At 43.4% G+C, this 26,265-nt stretch overlaps 1 protein-coding gene and 1 pseudogene across 1 annotated transcript; one reads left to right on the top strand and one right to left on the bottom strand.

Annotated features, from left to right (window-relative positions):
- The first annotated feature begins 13 nt into the window (after window positions 1-13).
- DCTN5 (dynactin subunit 5) lies at window positions 14-20,502 on the top strand. The gene is made up of 6 exons (XM_036309718.1): window positions 14-173; window positions 1,196-1,264; window positions 7,830-7,948; window positions 12,030-12,141; window positions 15,958-16,060; window positions 19,793-20,502. Exons 1-6 carry the CDS (start codon window positions 126-128, stop codon window positions 19,888-19,890), a joined length of 549 nt encoding a protein of 182 aa, XP_036165611.1. The 5' UTR covers window positions 14-125; the 3' UTR covers window positions 19,891-20,502.
- Window positions 3,485-7,318, bottom strand: LOC118655918 (annotated as a pseudogene).
- Window positions 20,503-26,265: the final 5,763 nt, after the last annotated feature.

Here is a 26,265-nt window from a genome sequence, read left to right as displayed (position 1 = left end):
CCTGGGAGCGGAAGTGCAGCGCTCGCCGGAAGTTCCGGCATCCCCGGCATCCCCGGCATCCCCGGCGGACTGAGCGGCGGACAGGCTTTGGCTGGAGCCCGAGCTGCTTGGAGGACTTGGTGGCCATGGAGTTGGGCGAGCTGCTCTACAACAAGTCCGAGTACATCGAGACGGTGCGCGGTGTCCGCACATCGGCGCGTCCCTCTCCCGGCCGGGGTCCCATTGGGGCCGGTGCCTCCCTCTTGTCCCTCCCTCTTGTCCCTGCCCCACCCCGGTCCCTGTGGCGTTTGTGGGCGTGTATAGGTCTGGCCTTATTTATTCCGTAAATGGCAAGTTTAGGCTTTTTCATTGAATCCCGGTTTCCTCGTAGAGACAAAATGCTTTATAGAAGGCAGGGCAGGTCTCGTCCATCCTAATATTAATTACAGCTCCAGACTTCGGGCTTTTAAAAAGGAACCTGTCGTAATTGATTACTATGTGCTAAAGACTGTTAAGCTCTTTATAGTCAATATATGATGTGTGTAAGTGGCTCAATCAACGTTACTACTCTTATTTTGTTTTTCATTGAATCTCCCAACTCTATGATACTGGTGAAATCATTACCCTGGGGCTAGGGCTTTAAAATTGGGAGATAGAATTGGGGCTTGAATCCACATCTCTGGTGCCCCTAGGCCAGTGGTTCTCAACCTTCCTAATGCCGCGACCCTTTAATACAGCTCCTCATGTTGTGGTGACCCCCAACCATAACATTATTTTCGTTGCTACTTCGTAACTGTAATTTTGCTACTGTTATGAATCGTAATGTAAATATCTGATATGCAGGATGTATTTTCATTGTTACAAGTTGAACATAATTAAAGCATAGTGATTAATCACAAAAGCAATATGTAATTATATATGTGTTTTCTGATGGTCTTAGGCGACCCCTGTGAAAGGGTCTTTCGACCCTCAAGGGGGTCGCGACCCACAGGTTGAGAACCGCTGCACTAAGCTATAGACAGACCTCCCACATCGAAATTCTGCATCTGTTCTTTGAATCCCTCCTTTCCTAGTCCACCCTCGCTTCATTGAAATTCTGGACTCATTCCTTGTAGAATTTCAAGCCTTTCTCTCCAGTACGAACTTCCTTGACGGAAACCTCTAGCTCAAAACCGACGCAGCTTGCCCCCCCTCATTCCCTGCTGTTTCCTTTTAGGCCTCTGGGAACAAAGTTAGTCGCCAGTCGGTGTTGTGCGGAAGTCAGAACATCGTTCTCAATGGCAAGGTAAGGGACAAAGCCACCCCCTGGATGCATACCTTTGCTTTCTTTTCACAAATTATTACATCAGCAGGGCAGATAAAATGTTGCCACATTTCCCATTTATTGCTGTATATTTAAAAATTCTCTCTTTTAATTCTCCAGATTAGATCTATTAAATACAAAAGAGGTTCAATAAAAGGAGGCAACAAAAAGCCTTTTTCCTTTTATGCTAGGAAATGATACAATGGCACCCACAACTAAAATTATTACCCAAGATTGAACTATTGGACACAAAACATAAATATGTAACAAAATGTTTTAGTGCAGAAACTAAAGTAATACTAATATATTTATCTGTTTGATAATAATTATTGATTCAGTCCTAACTGAAACACTTAGAATTAATGTGAGAATTTGGAAAAATAGTACAATTTAAGACCAGTTTGTAAATGGAATATGAAAGGCTCAAAATCTTCAGTCTGAATAAATCAAAATGGCAGAGAGATAAATAGAAACTTGAAGACAGCACTAGCCAATTTGGTTCAGTGGAAGGGTCCTGGGTTTGCTCTGGTCAAGGGCACGTACCTTGGTTACAGGTTCCTCCCTGACCTGGGCCCTGTCTTTCCCTCTGTTTTCTACTCCCTCGAAAAATTAATGAAAAATATCTTCGGGGGAGGATTAAAATTTTTTAAAAATAAACTTGAAGATAATATTAGAACATTTAAGAACCATAGAAAACATCAAGACGTATTTGCGATTAATAAACATTGAAGTCTGTGTCTCCTGCCATCTGGAATACTAAATATTCCTTGAAATGTTACACCTGTAACCTCCAGAGGGAAAATAGTCTATAACTGTAATCAAGAGATCACAGATATTTTTAGTAAAGATAAAATTTGTATGTCCATTAGCGCATCATATCCATTTGAGATTTAATGGAAAGAAAATATAGTTCAGTAAATAGATATAATTAGTAATTATAGACACACTGGTTAGCACAGAAATAGGAAATTCCATTAACTTCATCTGACTCATTTGGAAATCCTTCAGCTAATTATAAAACATTTTCTGTGCTCAGCTCCCGTAGCTCAGTGATTGAACATCGACTTATGAACCAGGAAGTCATGGTTCCATTCCCAGTCAGGGCACGTGCCTGGGTTTCGGGCTCAATCCCCAGTAGCTGTTCTCAGTTTTTTTGGGTATATATCTAGGACTCGGATTGCTGGGTCATGTGGTAATTCTTTTTTTAAAGATAAACTATTTATTTATTTACTTACTTATTTGAGAGGAAGGGAGCAGGATAGAGAGATAGAAACATCGATAAAAGAGGAACATCATTGATTGGCTGCCTTCTGTACACACCTCTACTGGGGATTGAGCCCACAACCTGGGCATGTGCCCTGACCGGGAATCAAACTGGTAACCTCGCCCTAGCTGGTTTGGCTCAGTGGATAGAGAGCATTGGCCTATGGACTGAAGGGTCCTGGGTTCGATTCCAGTCAAGGGCACATGCCCAAGTTGCAGGCTCGATCCCCAGTAGGGACCGTGCAGGAGGCAGCCGATCAATGATTCTCTCATCATTGATGTTTTTATCTCTCCCTCTCCCTTCCTCTCTGAAATCAATAAAAATATATTTAAAACAAAAACTGGTGACCTCTTGGTTCTTGTATGCTCCCCACCGGAGATCGAGCCGTAACTTGGGCATGTACCCTGACGGGGAATTGAACCAGCAACCCCTTAAGGCATAGTTCAGTGCTCAACCACTGAGTCACACCAGCCGGGCTAAATTCTTTATTTAAAAAAAATGTTTTACCACAAACATATGTATCCCTAAGTAATACAGGGTGTCCCAAAAAATGTATACACATTTTGAATAATTATAAAGGCAGTATTTATTAAAATACATTTTATTTTCAATATGCAATAGAATCAGCTGTTAAAATGTGTATACATTTTTTTGGGAAACCTATATAAATTGTTTAGCATTACTTGGTTTTCTGTGACTTTTTTAACATATAATTATGACAGTAGAAAACATTTAATATGACACTGTTATTTCTAAGATTCATGTGGTTTGTGCATTTTCACTGCTGTGTACAATTCCATTTATTCCCCTCACTTGTTGGTGAATAACTAGTTATTTTGTTTCCAATTTTGCTATTATGAACAGTCCATGTATGTTTCTAGTTCTTGTCCCTTTGCGAACTTTGACACTTTCATTTTTCTGAGCCTTTATATCAGGTGTCACAGCGCCTGCAGGAGTAGACAGGGATAAAATGAGTAAAAAGACTGGGTGTGGCCGGCTCAGTGGTTGAGCATTGACCTATGAACCAGGAGGTCATGGTTCAATTCCTGTCAGGGCACAAGCTCAAGTTGCAGGCTCCATCCCTGGTGGGGGGTGTGCAGGAGGCAGCTGATCAATGATTCTCTCTCATCATTGATGATTCTAGCTCTCCCTCTCCCTTCCTCTCTGAAATAAATCAATACACACACACATATAAAGACTGGGTGTAAACAATAGTGTTGTGGGGCCTGGTGTCCCTGACTTGGGACAATACATGTCCTAGTTAAACCCAAGCTGATTGTTTCAAGTGAGAAAATACGCTTATCTTTCTAGAGCTTCTGATTTTTCCAAAAGAAACTAGAAATCTGGATTTTTAAAAATGCAAAATGTTCCACTTTTCAAATAATAGCAGTTAATTTAAATGATAAAAAATGTTGTCTGGGCGACACAAAACAGGTTTCCAGGTGCTATCCTTGGGCCTCCAACTTCCACCTCTGCCTTTTCCCTTGTTGAGTGCAGTGAACTCTGCTTTAGTACCATTTCTTCCCTGTAAGGGTCTCATAGGCACCTCCTTTCATTTTAGCACACTGTTGCCTCTATTTTGAATCACTTCTCTTCTTCAGTTGCACTCTTTTATATATATATTTTATATATATATATATTTGTTTTACATATTTTATTAATTTTTTAGTGAGAGGAAGGGAGAGGGATAGAGAGTTAGAAACATCGATGAGAGAGAAACATCAATCAGCTGCCTCCTGCACACCCCTTACTGGGGATGTGCCCGCAACCCAGGTACATGCCCTTGACCAGAATTGAACCTGGGACCCTTCAGTCCGCAGGCTGACGCTCTATCCACTGAGCCAAACCGGTTAGGGCTATTATGGAACTTTTAAGACAAAAGTAGAGAGACCATACAATAAATTCACCAGCTTCTACAATTAGTGATATTCTGACATTATCATTTCCCAAACATATTTTGACTGGGATGGGGAGCCGACCTGTAGTATTTTAAAGCATCGTAGTATTTCACCCATAAATACTTTGAATATGTATCACTCATATTTAAAGACTTTAAATAGTAGAGTATCCTTCTTATAATTTTTTTCAAAAACACAGTAATTTCCTAATATCTAATCCTCAGTCCACAATCAGTCTTTCTAATATCTCAAGATGTCTTTTTACATTTGGTTTCTTTAAAACAGAATCCAAACAAGGTCAAGTACACACTGTGTTTGGTTACTATGTCTCTTAAGTTTCTAATTTGTCACAGTTCTTTTTCTCTACCCCCTTCCACCCCCTTCTTTTCCCCATGCCATTTCCCCCCCTCACCTGAGGATATTTTAGAGAGCAGAAGGGAGGGAGAGAGAGGGAGAGGGAGAGAGAGAGAGAGAAAGAAAGAAAGAGAGAAAGAGAAAGAGAAATATCGATGTGAGAGAGACACATCAATTGGTTGACTTCCCAGATGCACCCCAACTGGGCTAGGGATGGAACCTGCAACCTAGGTTTGTGCCCTTGACCAAGAATTGAACCTGTGACTCTTCGGTATGGGGGCTGACACTCTAACCAGGGAGCAACACCGGCCAGGGCTCCCCATGCCATCTTATATTGAGGAAATTGGATCACTCTTCTGTAGAATTTTCAATCTTCTGAATTTGACTGATTGTATTTACATTGCCCCCTCCTCCCTGTAAATTGGTATAACTACCAAATATCAACAGTACAACGATTGAAATTTCTTTTGAGAGCCAAATTTTTTAAACTTAAACTATATAGATAGGTACATTCTTATTCACTTAATTAGGGTACTCCTAAGGCTTAGGAAGAGCCACACTCAAGGGGCCAAAGAGCCGAATGTGGCCCGTGAGCCGCAGTTTGCCGACCATGGATCTAGAGGCTTGGTCAGATTTCTGTACTTCTAATTTATTGCTTTTCCTCGGCCCAGCTATTAACTTAGATAAGGCTCATTATCTCTTTTTACCTTCATCCACTGTAGTCATCTAAGGGTTATTTTCCCTACAGTGAGGAGTGCTCCCTCCTCCATTCAGATTCTAGACTTCTTCAAGAGTAATATTTCTAAAATGAACATTCACTTGTTCCAATCGTCGGCTAATATCTTCATTGATTCCTTATATCCTCTAGGGAAAAAGTCCAAGTTTCTATGCTCAGCATATGTAATTCCTCATGATCTGGTGCCTTGTTCACTTTTCCAGCTGCAATCCCAGCCATATACACTTTTTTTTTACCCCATTCATTTATTTATTCAACAGACATTTCAAGAATACCTACTCTTTACCAAGTATGGGGCATTAGTTCCCCCACATTTCTGGGTTGTGTTATTCAACCCCTCTGGGCAATCTCTGGGGAAGCCTGCAGAGTAGCACTTAATCTGAGTCCAGACATTGGGAGAGCTACCAGAACCACACTGAGTCCCCCTCTGGGAGCATGAAGTTGGAAGTAGTTGTGCTACCAGATAAGGCAAAGTCAGGAGCCGCCAGGACTCTTGTTGAGCAAGCAGCCATGGCGTGGCTGTGAGTAAATCCAAGGAGGTGCATAAACTAGGTCTACTCCACGTGTTCCCAATAAATGTTTGTTCATTCAGGGAGGCCTAGTCAAAGGCTGTTCTGGGGAAAGCTGTGATATAAGGGGAACATCTTCAGCTACAAGCAGTTGTGAGGTTTTTTGCACACATTCAGATATTTATAAAACAATAAAAATTGCATTTTTTTAAGTTCTTTTTTTTTTGTTTATTTTATTGCTTAAAGTATTACAAAGGGTATTACCTATGTGTCCTTTTTATTTTCCCCGCCCTTGACAATCCCCTGGACTCCCCTAACCCCCAGTGTCTTATGTCCATTGGTTATGCTTATATGCATGCATACAAGTCCTTCAGTTGATCAAAAATTGCATTTTGTTATGTATTTATTAAAGACAATCACTTACTGCCCAACTGGCGTGGCTCAGTGGTTGAGTGTCAACCTATGAACCAGGAGATCATAGTTTGATTCCCAATCAGAGCACATGCCCAGGTTGTGGGCTTGATCCCCAGTAGGGGGCGTGCAGGAGCAGCTGATCAATGATTCTCTCTCATCATTGATGTTTCTATTTCTCCCTATCCCTTCCTCTCTCAAATCAATAAAAATATTTTTTTAAATAAAAAAGACAATCACTTATAGTTTATAAAAAATATTGGCCTGATCTACACAAAAATTTCCTGATAATGGTAATTAAAAACTGCTACTCTTACCACCCTTGTTTCCACACCAATATTCATTCTAATCTTGAAGTGTAATACAATAAGACTGAAGACCAAACACTTTAGGTCCCGGTCAAGATAATAAAATACTCTTAAGTCTTTTGGGTCCTTGGATTGATTGACATGAATAAGGGAACCAATATTTTAAAATATATTTTAAAATTTATTTCAGAGAAGAAGGGAGAGGGAGAGAGGGATAGAAACATCAATGATGGGAGAGAGTCATTGATTGGTTGCTTTCTGCACGCCCCCCATGGTGGATTGAACCTGCAACCCAGGCAGGTGCCCTGACCAGGAATCAAACCATGGTCTCCTGGTTCATAGGTTGATGCTCAACCACTGAGCCACGCTGGCTAGGCAGCAAAACCAATTTTTGGTGTGAAAGAATTGTGTTCATCTCCAATAATGAATTCAAGCTCCTGCCAGCCCACTCGGTTGCGGGAGGACACAACATCATTCTCTTTGGTAATTTCACTGTCAGCAATTCTCTTCAGTTCCTCCCTCACACTTTATGTACATAAGCCTCTTTTCTGATCATGACATTTTTGTAATTGCTGTCATTGGCATATCTCAATTTCCCATTGAGCTGAACTTACCCTTGTGACGCACGCATGTAATAATGCAGGTAAAAGTCACTGTCCATGGCTCAAAAAAAGGCCACAGAGACGGAACTTTAATAGCAAACCATGCAGTCAGTGTTATAAGGGCAATTCTCTTACAAGTTTTAAAAAAATTAGTAATTCCCTGATATCATCTAATCCTCAATCCACGTTTAGTCTTTCCTGTATTTCAAGATATTTTTTTGTAATTGGTTTGTTCAATCAGGCTCCAAAGAAGGTCTTAATCTTACAAATTATACCTTTAGGTAGAACATTAGACTCAGTAGATCAAGCATGTCAAACTTGTGGCCAAACTCGTTATTTAAACGCACCATGAGTTTGCCATGCTTGCAGTAGATCACAATTCTCAGTCAGGGTCTTGTTACCTGCTCTTTTTGTTACTATGTTTTCATCTATGTTGATAATTTTTAAGTGTGCTTTGTTTTATAGACCATTGTGATGAATGACTGTATTATCCGAGGGGATCTGGCAAATGTAAGAGTTGGACGTCATTGTGTTGTGAAAAGTCGGAGTGTCATAAGGCCACCATTCAAGAAATTCAGCAAAGGGTATGTAACTTAATTATCTTGTTTCAGTCTTGGGCAAGCTGCTGCTAATGGTGGTCTTCTCCATGTGTTGATTGTGGTGCAAGGAATGGGTCTGTGCTGTTGTTGGAGATGCTGAGTAAGAATTCTGGTGGTGGTCGGCCTAGTCTAGTTGATGGTTGGTCGGTTGGTTGTCAGAAACAGAATCCACTTAATCTGGCAAAAGCAAAGGGGGTTCTTATTAAACAGACACAGGCATATTTGATGGAACCTACGGGTAGAAAAAGGGGCCGAGCCTTATGAGGAACTAGAACCCCAAAGTAGTCACCTTGCCAGAATCAAGACAATATTCTGTATATCTAGTATCTCTGTCTCCAGAATGATACTTTGTATTGATCTGTCCTCTCTGCACTTCTGTTTCCCTCCCCTCTTTCTCGGATTGTCTTTCCCCTTTCCTCCTGGAGCTGACTTTGCTACTGCAGCCCCTCATTTATATCATTTCTCCATTTAGACTTCCAGCAGATACCAACTAGAGATCTTAGGTCTTATTTAAAATTCATGGGAGAGGGGATTGATTGGCTCAGTATGAGTTAACTGTTCACCCTTGGTCTCATAGCTGTGACCTGAGGGCAGGTCAAGTCAGGCCCACTGATCTCACAGTAGGAATAAGGAGTGTCCAAGAAGGACATGGACAGGACAGGAAAACTGGCCACTCTACCCACATGGTGGCATTCTCTTTGTTTCCCTTCTCCTTAGCTAATTTATTCTCCTGGTTCCTACATGTGACATCTCCATTTCATCCAGTAGTTCAGCAAGCATTTATTGAATACTTTCCTTATGCCAGTCACTAAGTTATAAGCAGGGCATATAAAGATGGATAAAATAGCATTCCTGCCTCAAGGTTTTGTGTGTGTGTGTGTGTGTGTGTGTGTGTGTGTGTGTATGTGTATGTTTAGAGAGAGAGAGAGAAACATTGATTTGTTGTTCCATGTAGTTATGTATTCATTGGTTGATTATTGTATATGCCCTGACTAGGGATTGAACCCATAACCTTGGTGTATCAGGATGATACTCTAACCAACTGAGCTACCTGGCAAAGGCCTACCTCAAGGTTCTTCCAGCCTAGTGGTAGAAATCTATATATATAAAAGGTTAAGTGCCCATCCGTCTGACCGGTAGCTATGATATGCACTGATCACCAGGGGGCAGACACTCTACGCAAAAGCTGCCATGACACGCACTAGCCATTTAAAAATACACTGCACCACGGACCTGGCGCTGACAAACCAACACTCGGCTTCCCCCAAGTGGGACACAGGCCCTGCCACCACCCAGGAGCGACACCTCACCAAATCGCAGCCAACACTGCCAAGACCCCATGGTGCAAAATGTGGCCCACAGCCCAGCCTGGAAACAGTCGCTGTGGGCACCGGGTAATGACGTCATGTAGCAACGCCCGGCTTCCTCTCCCTAGGGACTAGCCTCCTTGCAGTTTCTTCAGCCCAGGAACACGACTTGCTTTATAGCCAGGTGCAAACATTTTACACTTTAATCAAATGTCTGTGACGCTTTTTCACATGCCTCATCTCATTTGATCCTCACAGAAGTTCTGGAGCAGGTAGCTAAGAGACTCGGTGGAATCCTATTTTCTTTCCATTAGCCAGAAAACGGAGATTTAGAAAGCTTAGAAACTTGACCCGGCTGAAAAGAAGTAAGAAATGGTGGAACTTGAAAATGACTTCAGGTTTTCTCACTGTGCAGAATATAGTCAAACACTGCTGCAGTTAAATATTTTACCATTTGTTCTCCCTGTGTGGTCTACAATAATGATCTGCTTTGTGTTGATATTTACTGCTGTGTTGCTGACAGTTACCTGAAAGAGAAGTTGGGGTGCTTCACTGGGCTGGAAAAAGTTTAGCTACATCAGAAAGCAGGTCTAATTCAGGAAGTTTATTATATATGTGTGTGTATATATATGTATATGTGTGTGTGTGTATATATATATATATATATATATACATACATATGGCTAAGTTTACTCGCACGTGTGTGATACATATAAAGCTCTCACTGGCACCAATTGCACATGTGTGTTTCGATTTGTCATTGTCGATCATGAATTTGGTTGACACTCCTATTATAGAGAAAGGGCGAACAGCAATATTAAAATATTTCTTCTAATTAATTTTCTCTCAATGTGCATGAATCCGTGCACCGGGACACTAGTATTTACATAAACACATAGCTATTGTATAATGTGATCACTACTATGTGATGTGATAGTCCTGTCACATGGGTCTGAACAAAGTAAGGTGGGAACGGGGAAGAGAGCGGCTAACTCAGACTAACTTTAATTCCTAGGAGTGAATCATGCAGGGATAAACCTGCATCTCCCATAATGATGTTGGGCTCCAGGCTTTCCAAGATATATGGGGATTGGAGTAGGGAGTCACTCTAAAACATTCACAAGAAATTATTTGCTCATTATCTCAGAAGGCTATTGGGGGAAACCAGAAAACCTTGTGGTAGGTACCCTTTTGTGATTTTGTGTAGTGGCCGATACTCTGCTAGAGGTGTTGACTCCAGTTTCTGCTAAAAGCATTATTGGGCTAGATATGGTCCAAGAAAAGCACTGAGAACGAACATTGCATTGCTTATCGTTATCATTGTCATCCCAGCTCCTCACACAGAGTGTGGCATATTGTAGGGTTTGTTGGTGAGTGGAGAGATGTGCAAATAAGAATGGTCCACGTGAGAAATACAGAAATATGAAAGTATAAATAGCAACAATACCTGAATAGGAGGTGATAGGGATTTTGTCCCACACATATGCATGTCCCAGAACCTGATAATGGAATACAGTTTGGAATTTTTAACTTAAGATTAAAGAACTAAAGGTACTGCTGTAGACTATGGTGAGATCAAGGACTTTATTGCCACACAAGGTATACAGACTAAAAATGTGAATTCAGGAAAATTTAAAGAGTATTTAAATTTGCCATCGCTTTCTAAATATATATATATATATGGTTGCCATCTCTGACAAAATGCTCGTGACAGAATAGAACCCAGGGCTGGAAAGAGCCAATGAGCATCCACCTACTTTATGTTCATTCCAGTCCAAATATTTTCCATCCTAAGGTACTGAAATTACTTGTAAATATGACCATAAAACCACTGTCCGTGACACTGTAGGAGACCTGGAGAATGAGAGCAATGGTAGAGCCCTCAGAAAGCCTACTGACACCTACTCCCATCCAAGTCCTGGCCTATATGTGTTACTTTCAATTAAACTTTTACCAAAGCTCCATTCCTTGTTATATTCTCACATGTCATGGTAGTTTTCCTCTGTAGCATTTCCTCAGTTGTAACTAATTACTTGCTGTATAATCACTTATTTAATTTTGTTTCTTCTCTTTATTGTATGTGCCTTGTGGGCAGGGTTGCATTTTTTATCTTTGCCATTATATCCCCAATTCCTAGCATAGAGTCTGGCATATAGTAGGCACTCAACAAAATGAAGGAATATATCCATTTTCAGATTGTTGGGTGCTAGCATTTATATCCCACAAACCTGATGTCAGTCCCTGGCATATTATAAAGCAGACTAGAGGCCTGATGCACAAAATTCATGCAAGGGGCTCAGCCCTCGCAGCCCAGGCTTCATCCGGAAGGTCGTTTGGCTATTCAGTCTAATTAGCATATTAGCTCTTTATTATATAGGATTATTAAAAATGTGATCTGTGAACGTTTTCAAAGGAAGCAGGAATGAGCACACAGGCACTCATTTTTATTTGGTGCCAGTGCCTTTAGCTTAGAATATCTTGCCCCTTCTGCCTTGCTGTTTTCTTGCTCTAATATTTCTGATATTGAGCTAGTAGGAAAATTTATATAGAATATAGTGGTATAAAGTTTGAAATTTAAATTTGCCATCTCTGACAAAATACTGGGGAAATTATAGAATTTCTCTAGCCTGAGGATTCCTTCCTTGCTAGGAACAGTTTTAATAAGACAAGATGATGAACTTGAGATTAGGATCTATAGTTTTATAAGCCTTGACCAGAAATACCTCACCTTGACCTTTGTTCGTCTTTTTTCCCTATAGGGTTGCATTCTTCCCTTTACATATTGGGGACCATGTTTTTATTGAGGAAGATTGTGTGGTCAACGCGGCTCAGATTGGCTCTTACGTTCATGTTGGCAAGAACTGTGTGATTGTGAGTATGGTGACTTGGTGACTAAGCAACCTCACTGCCCTCTGGCTCCTGTCCCTCCCATCAGTGGCCTCTCCTTCTGTGACCAGATAAGGCAGAAGTAGCTTCTGGTCCGCTGGCATTATTACTGCATTTGGAGCTTTTTCCTAGGCATTCATGATCATGGCTGATCTTTATTGAACCTCTTCCCTGTGATGTTAAAGACGTTCCTTTAATTTTTTCATTTACTCCTCACAATCATCCAAGGGTGTTGTAGCTGCTGCTGTTATCCCTGTTTGCAGTAAGACTGAAGCTCTTAGATACTATAGGGTTGATGAGGCTATTAAGTAGAGCTGGGATTTGAATCCAGGTGGTATGAATGGCCATGCTGCTATATGTCCTACCTGTTGCCTTACCTCAGGGATCTTACTGTCTGGTGGGGTGAGGGGTGAGTGAAGGGTGAAGGGTGAAGGGTGAGGTAAAACTGGCTCATAGATGAGAGGAGGATGGGCATTTCGGTTAAGAGGCTGGCATGTGTAAGGCTCAGAGTCACCACAGGACATGACTTCAGGGGAACTGCAGGTAGTTGAGGGTACATGGGAGCACCTTGCTCAGCAGAACCGTAGGATCTGGTCCCAGGAGACTTGGCGTCAGTTTGTTTGGTCTCACTCGGGTTTCTTGGCATTTCACAGATGAGGAGCTTGATTTCAGGCAGGATTTATAAGAACGTTAATGATCAGAGCCAAACTGTTTAGGGAAAATGTTTCCTCCACTTTAAATTTGTACTTCAGACCAGATTCTAGGAAAAGCCAATACTTTTTCATATTTTTAAATGGCTGCTCCTAATAATACAGAGCTGGCTCTCCGGTCTGGATGAGACTCTGATCCTGGAGTATCGGAAAACTCGTAGCAGCTGTGCAGTCAACGTTCCAGGAGCCACAGGCACCGTGCAGGGGAGAAGCCCTTGCTGCGAGGAGCATTCCAACCTGACCTGTTACTCAGAATCAGGGAGGTGGTTGTTTTGCCAGGTATGCTCCTCCAGAGTGCTTAGAGTTAGAGACCTGGCCTGCTGTGGAAGGAAGGGGGGATAGTGAAATCCAGCCTGTCCCACGTCCCGTTGGCAGAAGCTGGCTTTCCAAGCCTCAGCTGGGTTTCCTGGTATGTCCTGTGGCCAAGAAGACCTCAGCGTAGCACCTTAGTCCTTCAGCCTGTCCTTTAGCCCTGCAGCAGACATTTGAAAGGTTCATGGCCAGATGCTAGTCCCAGGCCTGGGGAAGTCTAGTCCCGTTGTCAGGTGCACTGCTTCGCGGGTCACTTTTCAGTGTATCAAGTGACTGTCATTTCACAGTCATTGTTCAGTAGTGGTAGCACTGTCCTCGATGGCTGAATCTTTACAGATTCTCAAGTAATGTGAGAATCTTTTAAAAGAGTCTGGCGTGCCTCCTGACACACAGGTCCTTCCTATAGCATCCACGTGAAGTTTTAGGTATTAATCAGAATTGCCCGGATGCCAGCGGGAAAAGTCCAACAGGCAGTATTAACAGGCACTGTTGTGCTGTGAGTTGTGCATTTACCACTCTGATCCTGACAGCATCCCTGCAGGTTGGTTTTATGTCCTATTTCACAGATGACACAAAGGCTCAGAGATGCTGAATAACTTGCATCAGGAGATACAGGTAGCTTAATGCTAGCAACATGCACTTCTTGACCCCTTCAGGAAAATTCTCCAGGAAAGAAAAAGAAGTAGTTTTAGATGTTAGCCTTCTCCACTATTGCCAATTCATTATGCCTAAGAAGTACCTACATTTTTTTTTTTAATTTTGCTGATAGCTAATTGATCTTTTTACCCAGAAAGCTCTGAAATCAAAATGAACATCATTTCTCTGAGTGGGCTGAATGGTCAACCAGTGGACAAAGCAGGCTGGTGGTACACAGAAGATCCGTGTTCCTCTTGTTTTGTTTTGTTACATCTCTCTCTCTTTTATATATATATAGATTGATTGATTTCAGAGAGTAAGAGAGAGGGAGATAGAAACATCAATGATGAGAGAGAATCATCATTCGGCTGCCTCCTGCACGCCCTTTACTGGGGGTCAAGTCCATACCCGCGCATGTGTCCTTGATCAGAATTGAACCTGGGACCCTTTAGTCCACAGGCCGACGCTCTATCCACCGAGCCAAACTGGCCAGGGCCCTTGTTCTTTGTCAGGGCCCACTGTGCACAGATCTCTGTATGTGAATGTATCGTGCCTAACATAGCACGTTCTCTTGCCTGTTATTCAGGGCTCCATGTGCTTAGTCTGAGTTATTAGGAGCTAAGATAGCATCTTGGAGTCATTTGGAAATTATGAGGGAGCTGGTCACCAGTTGGATTTTGAAATTGCCAATATCAGGGAATTCATGGAAGAGAACTTTGCAAGGAGGATGAATAGCTGCAGTAATGACTTGCTTCTGAACTAATGATGTTGCCAAATATTGCCAAAACTATTGTCCACAAAGCTAGAGACAACGTAGTAGACACTTAAGAAATTCGGACCTTAGAAATATAAGTGCGTTAGAGGTAAAAAAAATTCATTTGGCAATCTATCTGTTAATTCTTGAAAAAGCATCCGATTTGGGTATATTTGGGTACTTAATAATGGGGAAAATTTGGTCACAACTAAATGAAAGTATCTTTCAGATTCTTTGGTAAAATTCTTTGGTAATTCACACAGTGAATTACAGGCCCTGGTGATGTAAATATAAGTTGGTACAGAACAAAACTTATAGCAAGTAGCCTGAGGCGCACCTCTAAACTGTTTTCAGAGCCTCTCCTTACCCTTAACCCATGGAACAGATGGCTCTCCCAGACCTCCGCTCTTACCCTCCGAATGCCATGGGTGATGGCAATGGAAAATTGGTGGCCGTGGATAAAGTCAGACATAAGGCTCAGCCTACACCTTCAAACAGATGAATGGACTAATACGATCATTAGTGTAGAAGTGGATTCTAATTTCCTGCATAAGTGGCTCTAGGACTTCGAGTGAAGAAGTGAGAATCAGCCTCCTTCCCTTTTCTGTTTTTCTGTGCGAGCCTTTCGGGCAGGGTCTTTCCTCATGAAAACAAGATAGCGCTCCTATCCTTTGGAAACTTCCTTTGGAAGTTTCTGTCCCATCCTTTGGAAACTTCGTTGAGAAGAGCTTTTTCCCCCAGTGCTCCCAGCAGAATCCTGATGTTGAGATTCATCAGACTGGTTTTTGGCTCAAATGCCAATTCTCTAGACCAGCGGTTGCCAACCGGTGATCCGTGGACCACTGGTGGTCCGTGAGGTCCGACAGGTTGGCGACCGCTGCTCTAGACCAGTCTCTGTGGCCAGCTTGGGGTTTAGAGTGTGGGATGGAAATGGAAGCACATGGGCTGAGCTGGGCATAGGGGTAGTTCCCAACAGAAATACAGGTTCTGTTACCAGAGGAAAGGGGAACAGAGGTTGAGCAAGCAAAACAGATGTCCACTAAATTAAAAAAAGAAAAAAAAATTAAACAGAACTCTTAGAAGACTGAATGTCATATAGTCTGTCATGCTTAAGATAACCTGGACTGTCCCCAGCATATAACCTCCAGCTGAAATGTGCCCCCTCCCCCCCCCCTCCACACACACACACACACACACACTCACACTCACACTTATATTCCTACCTCCTCTTGCTTGTCAGGTACCATCTGAAGCAGGGAACTGTGGCCAAGCCTCTTGTCACTATCCCTGGCTATTGTAAGATATCACAGAGGAAGAAAATATAAAATAGCCATCCATGTTTATTCATATTTCCTGATCTATTTCCTGTTAATAATATTGTAATTTCAGGGGCGCCGGTGTGTGTTGAAAGATTGCTGCAAAATTCTTGACAACACAGTACTACCCCCAGAAACGGTGGTCCCACCATTCACTGTCTTCTCAGGCTGCCCAGGTAACTGTCAGTACTGATTATGAAAACTCGTTGATTTTTCTTCACAAAGTCATGCAGGCAATTTCTGTCTCTGACAGTATGTTAGTCTAGCTGACTTGAAAATTCTTCTACTACGAAGTACGTGAGAATGCTGTTTACAATATTACAGGTATCCTTTTAAATGCATGGTTGGATAAGGACATTCTCATGGGTCAGAAGTAAAGAGGAAACGGAGTGGACACTGGGAGCACGCTTCAGTTGACGCTGTCTTCAGAAAGGAGTGGCTGAGGGTGGATACTGTGTGGGGAAGAGAGAGAGCCTTGCATCCACACATGGCAGAGGGCCTCTTGGAGGGTTTCCCTCAATAAAAGTTGATGTAGAGCAAGTCTGTCACCAGCACAGGAAGAACATGTGGCCTGGGCGGCTACATGGGAAAAGGAAGTCTCTCCAGAGAATTCTAACTACGGCCTTATGCGCACATTGGTTGGTGATTTGAACTTACGCTTCCTGCCCTGCCCAGGAATGTCCAAATTGAAAAGTGAACATACAGCATGGTCTAATACCAGTGACAACTCTAGACAGCTGAGAGAAGTAACTGTATCCCCTCTCAACCTTGGCTGACAATGCTCGTAGGTAAAAACCCTCTTGAGCTAAGAGTTCCTGATTACACAGCATGTGAGGAAACAAGTAATACATGCTTGTTTTAGAAAAGACCTTTAGAAAGCTCGGAAAACACTGAAATCAAAGGAAAATGGAACCTCATATTTCTCTCACCCTAAGCATTATTTCTTTTTTTAATATATATATATATATATATAATTGATTTTAGAGAGGAAGGAAGAGGGAAAGATAGAAACATCAATGATGAGAGAGAATCATTGATCGGCTGCCTCCTGCATGCCCTGCACTGGGGATCAAGCCCGCAATCCAGACATGTGCCCTTGATGGAATCGAACCCGGGACCTTTCAGTCTGCAGGCTGACACTCTGTCCACTGAGCCAAACTGGACAGGGCAACAGTTATGTCTTATGCATGTTTACATAATTGAAATTCTATGACGTATACACAGGCACATCACAAATTCATAGATGGATATCTGCTACTGGGTGGCTTAATTGTTTTTCCAGTTTAAACAGTCTCATTACTCAGATAACTGAATATGAGTTTCAAAGATGGACAACATCGTTCACCCAGATTCTTTGGGGTGGAAATTGGCCATTCTGTTATTTCATGCGTCTCTGCTTTTGCAGAGGAAGAAGAGACATCTTTAGTAATTCTCCCCATATAGGGTTCCACTGAGAAAAAGTCTCATTGATCTCAGCCAGTGCTAGGTCAGATTGTCAGATAAACATCTCATCTGAGGTGAGAAGTGTATTGCGCCCTGGCCGGGTGGCTCAGTTGGTTGGAGTGTTGTTTCATACACCAAAAGGTTGTGGGTTTGATTCCCAGTCAGGACACATACCTAGGTTGTGGATTCAATCTCCATTCTGGGCGTATACAGGAGGCAACTGATAAGTGTTTGTTTCTCACATTGATGTTTTATTTCCTCATCTCTTCTCTTCTCTTCTCTTCTCTTCTCTTCTCTTCTCTTCTCTTCTCTTCTCTTCTCTTCTCTCTCACCCTGTCTCCTTCCATTCCTCTCTCTTAAAAAGAAAAAAAAAGGAAGTACATTGCTAGAGAAATCTCCTAATGTCTTTTAACTTATTGAAGGTCCTTAAACCAACTTAGGGCTGATGGCAGAAGTCAAGGAGGGCTCCACACCATGAATCTGAGTCATGGAACAAATTGAGAGGCAAATCATACAGAAAGAGTCTGGGTCAGGAACCAAAAACTCAGAAGCCCCCAGGCCAGGCAGATTTTGCAAATAATTGAAGCAATAGCCCATCTTATTGCTGCTCAGCCTTTTGGCTAAGGTCAAGTGTAATAGCCCATCGTAGCTGGTTACGAACACAAGGGCCAGTTTTCCTGAAACCATATGCCTCTTATTAAAGATGGAGATTGCCAACAGAGCATTTAGATGGTTAGCATTTGTTGTGAAACTACATAAAACGAACATGGGAAGTATCTTATCACAATGCATAAAGTACTAAACTCTAAATAGGGCTCAAAGTGCACATCAAGGCTTCCTCACTAACCAGCTCTCACACCTTGAACACCCACCCTCTCTAGGCCTCAGCTTCCTCATTTATACATGACCTCTAAGGCCTAGGCAGCTTGGATCCTTCATCAGAAGCTCCAAACACAGTGTTTCTTTGGATTTGAAGTATTTAGCAGTGCTTCCCTGACTTCTGCTGTCAGCCATAGGTTGGTTCTAAGGACCTTTAATAAGTTAAAAGAGATTAAGAGGTTTTTCTAGCAATGCACTTAAAAAGTGTGTGTGTGTATGTATATATATGTATGTGTATATATATATATATATAAAAGTGCATATGTGTGTTTGTATGTATATGAGTGTATAGGTATATGAGTATATAATATGAATATATGAAACTGTTTATGCATATATAAACAGAATCATACTCTATTCTGTGTGGAAAGTTGCTTTCTTAACAGTACATCTTGGGCATTTTTTCTTGTCAGTATGTAGAGATTCACCTCATTCCTTTTTCTTTTTTAATTGACTTTTAGCGGGAGAGGGAGAGAGGGAAACATCGATAGGCTGCCTCCCGCATGTCCCCCACCAGGGATGGAGCCCACAACCCAGGCATGTGCCCTGACTGGAAATTGAACCAGCAACCTTTCAGTGCATAGGACGACTCCCAACCAACTGAGCCACACTTTTTTTTTTTTTTTTTAATATATTTTTATTGATTTCAGAGAGGAAGGGAGAAAGAGAATCATTGATCAGCTGCCTCCCGCACACCCCACACTGGGGATTGAGCCTGCAACCCAGGCATGTGCCCTTGACCAGAATCGAACCTGGAACCCTTCAGTCTGCAGACCGACACTCTTTGCACTGAGCCAAACTGGCCAGGGCTGAGCCACACTTTGAATACATAAATGTACCACAGCATAATTAGTCTGTGCCCTGTATAAGGTGTCATTAGAAGTTGTACAGTACCTGGGTTTTCATGATTAGAAACCGCTGCATTGATGCATTTATATATATATGTTGTGCAATTGGGCAAGATTATCTGTGGAATAAATACTTGAAGTTGGATTGTCAGATCACAGGGTATGAACTTCTAAAAGTTTTGCTAGCTATTCCTAAATTACGCCTCAAAATGGCCATATGAGTTTACACTTCCACCCATAGTGCAGGGGAATGCCTCTTTCCTGGATATTCTTCAGTCTGAGGCCCATCTTTTATCTCCCTACATATAGCACATTTCTGTCCGACTCTGACCCATATTTTGTCTGGTGCATGTTGGAGTCATTCCATTGTATGACTAGCAGGACAGTTTCCTACCTCGAGAACGCTCACCCTGACTTGCCCAGGAGGTGTCACACCAGAATCCAAGGGACGTACCAGTCCTTGTCTGGAACAGCCTCTGATGTAGTCAGAGTTGCCTTAACTTCAGATCATGCAATAATGTGCTAAGCTCTTTTACTTGGAATAGATTTCTCCATTTTGAGAGCAGTATTATTTATTTCCTCACACATAAACATTCTTATCATCTGGAAGGTGGTCAGTGGAAGTATTCTGTTAGCACCAAAGATTTTGACTAAAGAAAAGGCTCCCTAGGGGTTTAAACTGGACTCAGCTGCAGGCCTTCCTGGCTCTCCATGGTGATCAGGTCTTTCTTTCCCCAGGACTCTTCTCGGGGGAGCTTCCAGAATGTACCCAGGAGCTGATGATTGACGTCACCAAGAGCTACTACCAGAAGTTTTTGCCCTTGACTCAGGTCTAATGTGTCTGTCTCGTGTTGAATTCGCTTGAGCTCTAAGATGAACTTGGGGACAAAGTGAACCAGTCAGCATCTACAAAGAGCTCTTATGTCTTTGACACCTCCTACCCATCCTTTTTTGTTGTTGTTGGGTTTTTTGTTTAATTCTTCTGAATTTCTCAGTCATCCTCGGCTCTGAGCTCTTAAGACTTTAATAATAGACCATCTGGAGGAGTTGTCTCCAAAAGTTCTGCTTAAACCGTACCTGTTAACAGTCACTTCATACCATTATCTGTGGGACACAGACTCATCTGTTCGTAGCACTCCCACTCGGTCCTGTGGATGGCTGGGTACTGCTGAGACAGGCTGCAGAGCAGGCACTCTGTCCAGCATGGCAGTCATGAAGCCAGTGTGCTGCTGTGGCCATGAATTCCCCGCTGTGAGACCCACTCACATGGGTCACTCCCAGCTTTCCTATCACTAACACATTTGGCCAGTTGCTGCAATTGCTCATAATCGTGAAGAAAAAGTGTTTGTGGCTTTTCAGGGCTCTGATTCCTCTTGGCTACTGAAACATGAAAGGAGGGGTTGTTAATATTTCTCTGCTTTCCCAAATGACCGGAACTGTCATTTTTGAAGAAAAAAAAAATTTTTTTTTTAATTGATTTCAGTTAGGAAGGGAAAGGGAGAGAGAGATAGAAACATCAATGATGAGAGATAATCATTGATTGGTTGCCTCCTGCACGCCCCCGACTAGGGATCGAGCCTGCAACTGGGCATGTGCCCTTGACTGGAATTGAACCTGGGACCCTTCAGTCCTCAGGCCGATGCTCTGTCCACTGAGCCAAACCGGCTAGGGCCTGAACTGTCATTTTAACCAAGGGTGACTAAGGAAAGACTTTCTAGCATTCTGTTGTAGGGCCATTGGCTTTCACTAGGAGGATCATCAGCACCCAGATTTGATTTTTGCAAAGTCCCAGGTTTGAGTCTCATGTGGATGGACTGGTCAGGCAGCCATCCTTGCCTCAGGGCATTTGGGGGCAGCAGTATATGCCTTATTTCACTGAAGACATGACATTTGTGACAATTGTTCCCTGGCCTGGAACCATTTGACCCACCCTGTATTTGCTGTAAACCTTACAGTTCAGAACAAAATACCTGTATACACAAGGGCCTCTTAAAGTCTCTCTGTGACAGAGTCCCGAGCAGGCAGGGAAGTCGCCAGTGCCATTCTTATTGTCTCCTGGGTAATAGTGCAACCCTCCCTAGATCTGCTCTGACCTCTTGGTTTAGAAGGAGGATGAGAAGTGAAGGCCTGGGAATGTTGGCCTTGCTTAGTGCTCTGATTCTTCTGTGAGGAGGGTGGAACAGTTCAGCCGTGGAGTTAAGGTTTGCAGGCGCTGTAGTGATTCAATATCCAGCTGTGAGTCGGTAGCTTTATGTAATTATCTCTCCTCATTCAATGTAAAACTGCTTTCTGCTTTGTCTTTTTTTTTATGTTTGTACATTAAAAGATTGACAACCAAACAACTCATTTGAAGATGATCACTCTTGCCCTCCAACGATGGCTACCTCTATTCTTCGAGCACTTTGCTCTCTGCTTGCAGCCTTGCTGCTCACACCGACCCTGTAAAGTGGATGTTCCTCTCACTTTACAGATGAGACTATTAGGTAACTGGGTCCAATACAAGGAGTGGCTGGCCCAGGAGCCACAGCACTGTCTGTCTGGCTCTAGAGCCCAGGCTCTTCAGAAGGGACAAGCTTGCCCTTGGAGCACACCTGCTGTGCCTCCTGTCTGTACCAGCTGCCTGTGATAATTGCACGTTTTTCATCATACCCTGGCCTCTCCTCCAGCTCCCTTCTCCTTTTGTGCCACAAAAAAGGTACATCTTAGAGTTGGCAGAATATAACCTGTTGCTCACTAGGGAAATCTTCCAGGGCATGTCCAACAGATTTCCATCCCGCCTGTGTTTGGATTGTTTACCACTTTATGCAACTAACTGTCCATTTTCTTGTGTAATTTTTTCCAGCTTTATTGAAATATAACAGCCATAATTTTTTGACTTCCATTTTGTTGGGGAACAATGCAAACTAAGAGAAAGTGGGAAGGGGGTTGAGTCTTTTAAAACAAAGACAATTTAAAAATCTTTAACTTAAGTATATGATTCCAGAAGTCCAGTCCAGTTAGGAAAGAAGGGCCATGTAATGAAGTAGGTCTTCTCACTCCAGAATCCCAGAGGCCACCACTCTGGGCAGGCTCTGGTCTCTCCTGGCAGAGGCAGCCTGTATCTGCACAAGCAGGTGTGTATGTGTGCACAAACCGGCCCCTCCATGATCATACAAATGCTGTTCTGCACCTCATTGCTTTGAATCAACAACCTACTTTAGAAATTGCTCCATATTGGCATGTACTAGTGATTAAAATAGCAATTGCTAACACAGAGTGTTTACCACATACCAGGTACTCTACGAGTTCTTTACATTTGTTAATTCCTCTCATCTCCACAGCCACCATGAGGTCGGTGCACTTTTTCTCCCCAAGGAACAGAGGTTAAGTCCAGTGCCCAGATTTATGCAGCTCATGCGACAGTGAACCTGGGCATTCTGTCTCTATAGTCCGTACTTCTAGTTACTGTGCTGGAATCCTTCCCAGTTACACCTTTCATTGCCCCAGATGTGCCATCTGGCTGTACAGAAAGCTGAGAAAACCAGTGTTTCGGTTTTTCAGGCAGGCAAGAGAAGGGGGATTGGGAATGGGTTTGGGGTGAACCATCTAACGATGTCTGCCACAGGCAGGAAGCCTAGTGTCTCCTCTGAGAAGATAGTCTCCTTGCATTGTGCCCTGCTGTCTTGTAGTTACACCTGTGGTCTGAGTAGTTAAATGTGAGCAGGTGTCTTATGAGAATTATCTTGCTTTCAGTCATTAATAGTGTCTGAAAATTCTGTACCATACGGTTGGCACTCCCTAGGAATGTACAACTAGTTGAAATAAAAATCCAATTGGAACCACTTTGTTTTAAGTGACAAATCTAGCTTGAGCCAGTTTAAGCAAAAAAGGGATTTTATTGGCTTACACAACAAATCATGGAAAAAACCTGCTTGGGAGGCAGTGAGATATGAGCCTTGGGGGAGTTACTCAGTCTCTGTCCTGAGCTGTACAATGGGAATCCCAGTGGCACCCCACAGGGTTGGTGCAGATGAAATGAGGTATTATATGTCAACAATAAGGAGAGTTCCTGGCACTTAGAAGGCACTCGGAAGTAATAACATCATCATTGAAGGGACAATGGTATTCTGAGATTTAAGCCCCATCAGGACCGTTTGTTTTTATATCTTTTTCATCTTCACATTAATAAAGGCACAGACTGGGCTGCTATAACAGAAATCAAAATACAGTGGCTCAAACAAGCTAAAAGGTCATTTCTCTCTCACCTAAGAGTGCAGGGATAGGCAGGTGATCCAGGGTAGGTAGGTGGCTGGGCTCTACCATGTCACCAGGCCCCCGAGTTCCTACTATCTTGTCACATGGCAACATTTAGCAATAAGGACGATTGTAAATTTAGTCTCTAGCTGGGCGGCAAACACTGAGGACACTGGGAGACAGAAAGCGAGCTCTCCCAGGCTGTGTCTTGGCTTCCTTTTCTCTCACTGCAAGTGGGCTTTCTCCATGCATTGGGGCAGGCGGCAGCTGACATCTCCAGATTGACATCCTCCCAGCTTGATGACCTTGAAATAAAGGTTTCTTCCCTCTGGTTCTAATTTGGAAAATCCAAGAGAAAGATTCTCAGTGGTTTATTGTGAGTCCCATGCACTCTTTGATCACTCACTGTGGCCAAGGGTGTACAGCACTATAATAAATCTGATGTGGGTCATGGCCTTTCCTTCATCCCTTCATGGTGGAGAATAGCATAACCCACTAACAAAACAAGGTGCTGAAAAGACGGAAACACCAACTACAGCAAAACCAGTCTGCATGGACTGATACTGTTTGAAAGTGTATTGATGGCTGTAAGTGTGTGGACTGGGAAAGGCCAGCTGCACTCTGTCTCCGTGGAGGCTCTCCCCCAGGGACAACCTGTCATCAGACAATTACCTTCACCATCCCAGAGAAGGAAGTATCTTTGTCTTCTCAATCTCCCACTAGAGCGGGCAGATGGGAGAGCCCTTGGTTGGGACTCTTTCCAGTTGGCTTAGGGCAGGGGGAATTAATGGCTCATTAGCTTATAAGGTCAGGATTAGATTGGGTGTCAGGCTGGATCCTAGAACTCACAACAGCATCGTCAGGGACCTGTCTCTCTTCAGCTCTCTATGCTGCTTTCCTTTGAATTGACTTCCTCCTCAGGCTTCATGAGTGACCCCATAGCTCATTATTGGTAGAAAGAGCTCCTCTTCCCTGACAAAACCCTTGGACCTGGCTGTCATTGGTCCCAAACAGGGAGGTATCCAGCCTCAAGGAACCATTGTGGCCAGGAAGATAGAATACACTGATCGGGTAGGCCTGGGGCACATACCCATGTGGACTGAGAGTTGGGGGCTGGTAGTGGTATTGGGGGGGGCGGGGTGATATTACCAGAAGAGGGAAGAATGGGTGCCAAACAGGAAAAACCATCAGATGTCCAGGTCAAGCCTTTTCCTTTTCTCTGGATGTCTTCACTTTTTCTTTCTCCCTGCCTACCCTTACCCCTGCCCAATCTCAGCACCCTTTGTCTTGGGGGTTGGAGGTACCTACTGAGTGGTGCCTGGGCCTAGATTAGGGGGCACAGAGAGGATGTAGCTTGTCCAAAGTAGAATATTCAATGAAGAGTCTTTTGGAGGATGCTCCTGTGCTTGGAACTGCTTCTTTATGGACCTGTAGTATCGATGGCGGGGTCCTTGTCAAGGTCTAGGTAGAATTCTAGTTATGTACCTGTGTTATTGTCTGAGTCCACACTAGCCATGAGCTCCTGAGGTGGCAGTATCCAGCACATACTTAATGGGGCAATTACTGGGATGTGAATCCTTCTCGCTAGCTTCCCCCTAAGCCAGATTAAGTCACATTGCAGGACCCCTGGTGCAGAGAACAAGGTTGACTGGTTGACTTGTGAGCCTTCTGTTGACAGATTCTGTTCTACATGACTGCATGGGGCCCTTGTAGTTGGTTGGGATCTGTGGTGGCTTCTGAATTAATCACTTCTGCATGAGCCATTTCACTCAGAGCCTGAGGCCACAGTTCCTTTCTTAGTCACTCCGAACCCATTTCAGTAATGGCAGACTTGAGATAAATCAGACAAACATTGCTCCTATTTAACACATCCTTGGGAGTTTCTTTGCATAAAGGAGAGATCTTGTTGACAAGGGAGGCCTTTCTTTGCATCTTGATCTGGCTGGTGAGAGCCCACAGGCATCCAGAACACGGAGCCCCAGCCGTGTTCTGACTCGCCCTCAGCTAACCTCCAGGACAGATTGGCATCTCACAGACCTGGATGGTTGCCATGGTGGTCAGATCTAGCTGGCTGATCTGGGATAGCTTCTGTGGAGCTGCAAGTCCCCTGAAATGCACTGGCAGTGTTGGGACAATGTGTCCAGATGCCTCGCTATTTCAAAACAGGTGTTAGCAAAATGTGCTGCCAGCTTGGACCAGCTCCCATAAGTCCCTGATGACTGAAGCACTTCTCGAGCCCCCAGGGAGGGGGGTGCTTTTGTAGAACATACACTTGCTGCTCTTTAGGGCAAGGAAGATGGGCCCAGCATCATGCTTCATCACTCATTTATTACTGAGCCACTGCTGACTTCCAGGCACTGCCCTAGGTCCTGGGGATACAGTGGAGAATAAGATGGAGCCAGGCTCTGCCCATAGGGATCTTACAGCTTAGTGTGGGGGTGGAGGCCGGGGGGGAGCCAAGGAAACAAACTAGAGGTCTGTGATGGAGGCCTGAGGGTCCTTTCTTGAGGGTCATTGCTGGGGTCCAACCCCAGCAGGTCCAGGGGTCCCCAAAGGTGTGGACGGAGTCGGCAAAGAAGGAATGACACGGAGACAGCGTTCAGTTGATCAGCAGCCTAGCCAGGATCTCTAGCCAGGATCTCCAGCCAAGTTCTGGTCTGGATCTCCAGCCAAGTTCTGGTGTTTATTGTCTTGTTACATCTGTATTTATACTAGTTGATTTTAATCCTGTCAATTTCTATTGCAAAGGTTAGGGCGTTTCTTATCTCCATTCCAGGGAGTAAAGATTATGTAGCGTAAGCGGGATTGTTTGTAGTTAAAGTGATTAACTACCCGCCTGGCACTTAGTTAAGGGGTTTTATCCCCTCCCTAACTTCAGGGAAAAATCCCTATCTGGGGAAACAACCTTTCTCTGAGAGGTGACCTTGGTTAAAACACATAGCGCTAAGGGGAGCAAACATATTAAGAACAGTATGCTA

The sequence above is a fragment of the Myotis myotis genome, unplaced genomic scaffold, assembly GCF_014108235.1.
Source record: "Myotis myotis isolate mMyoMyo1 unplaced genomic scaffold, mMyoMyo1.p scaffold_m19_p_5, whole genome shotgun sequence".
NCBI classification, from domain to species: Eukaryota; Metazoa; Chordata; class Mammalia; order Chiroptera; family Vespertilionidae; genus Myotis; species Myotis myotis.
Note: the sequence above shows the minus strand (reverse complement) of the source record. Positions and strands in the feature narration are given on the sequence as shown.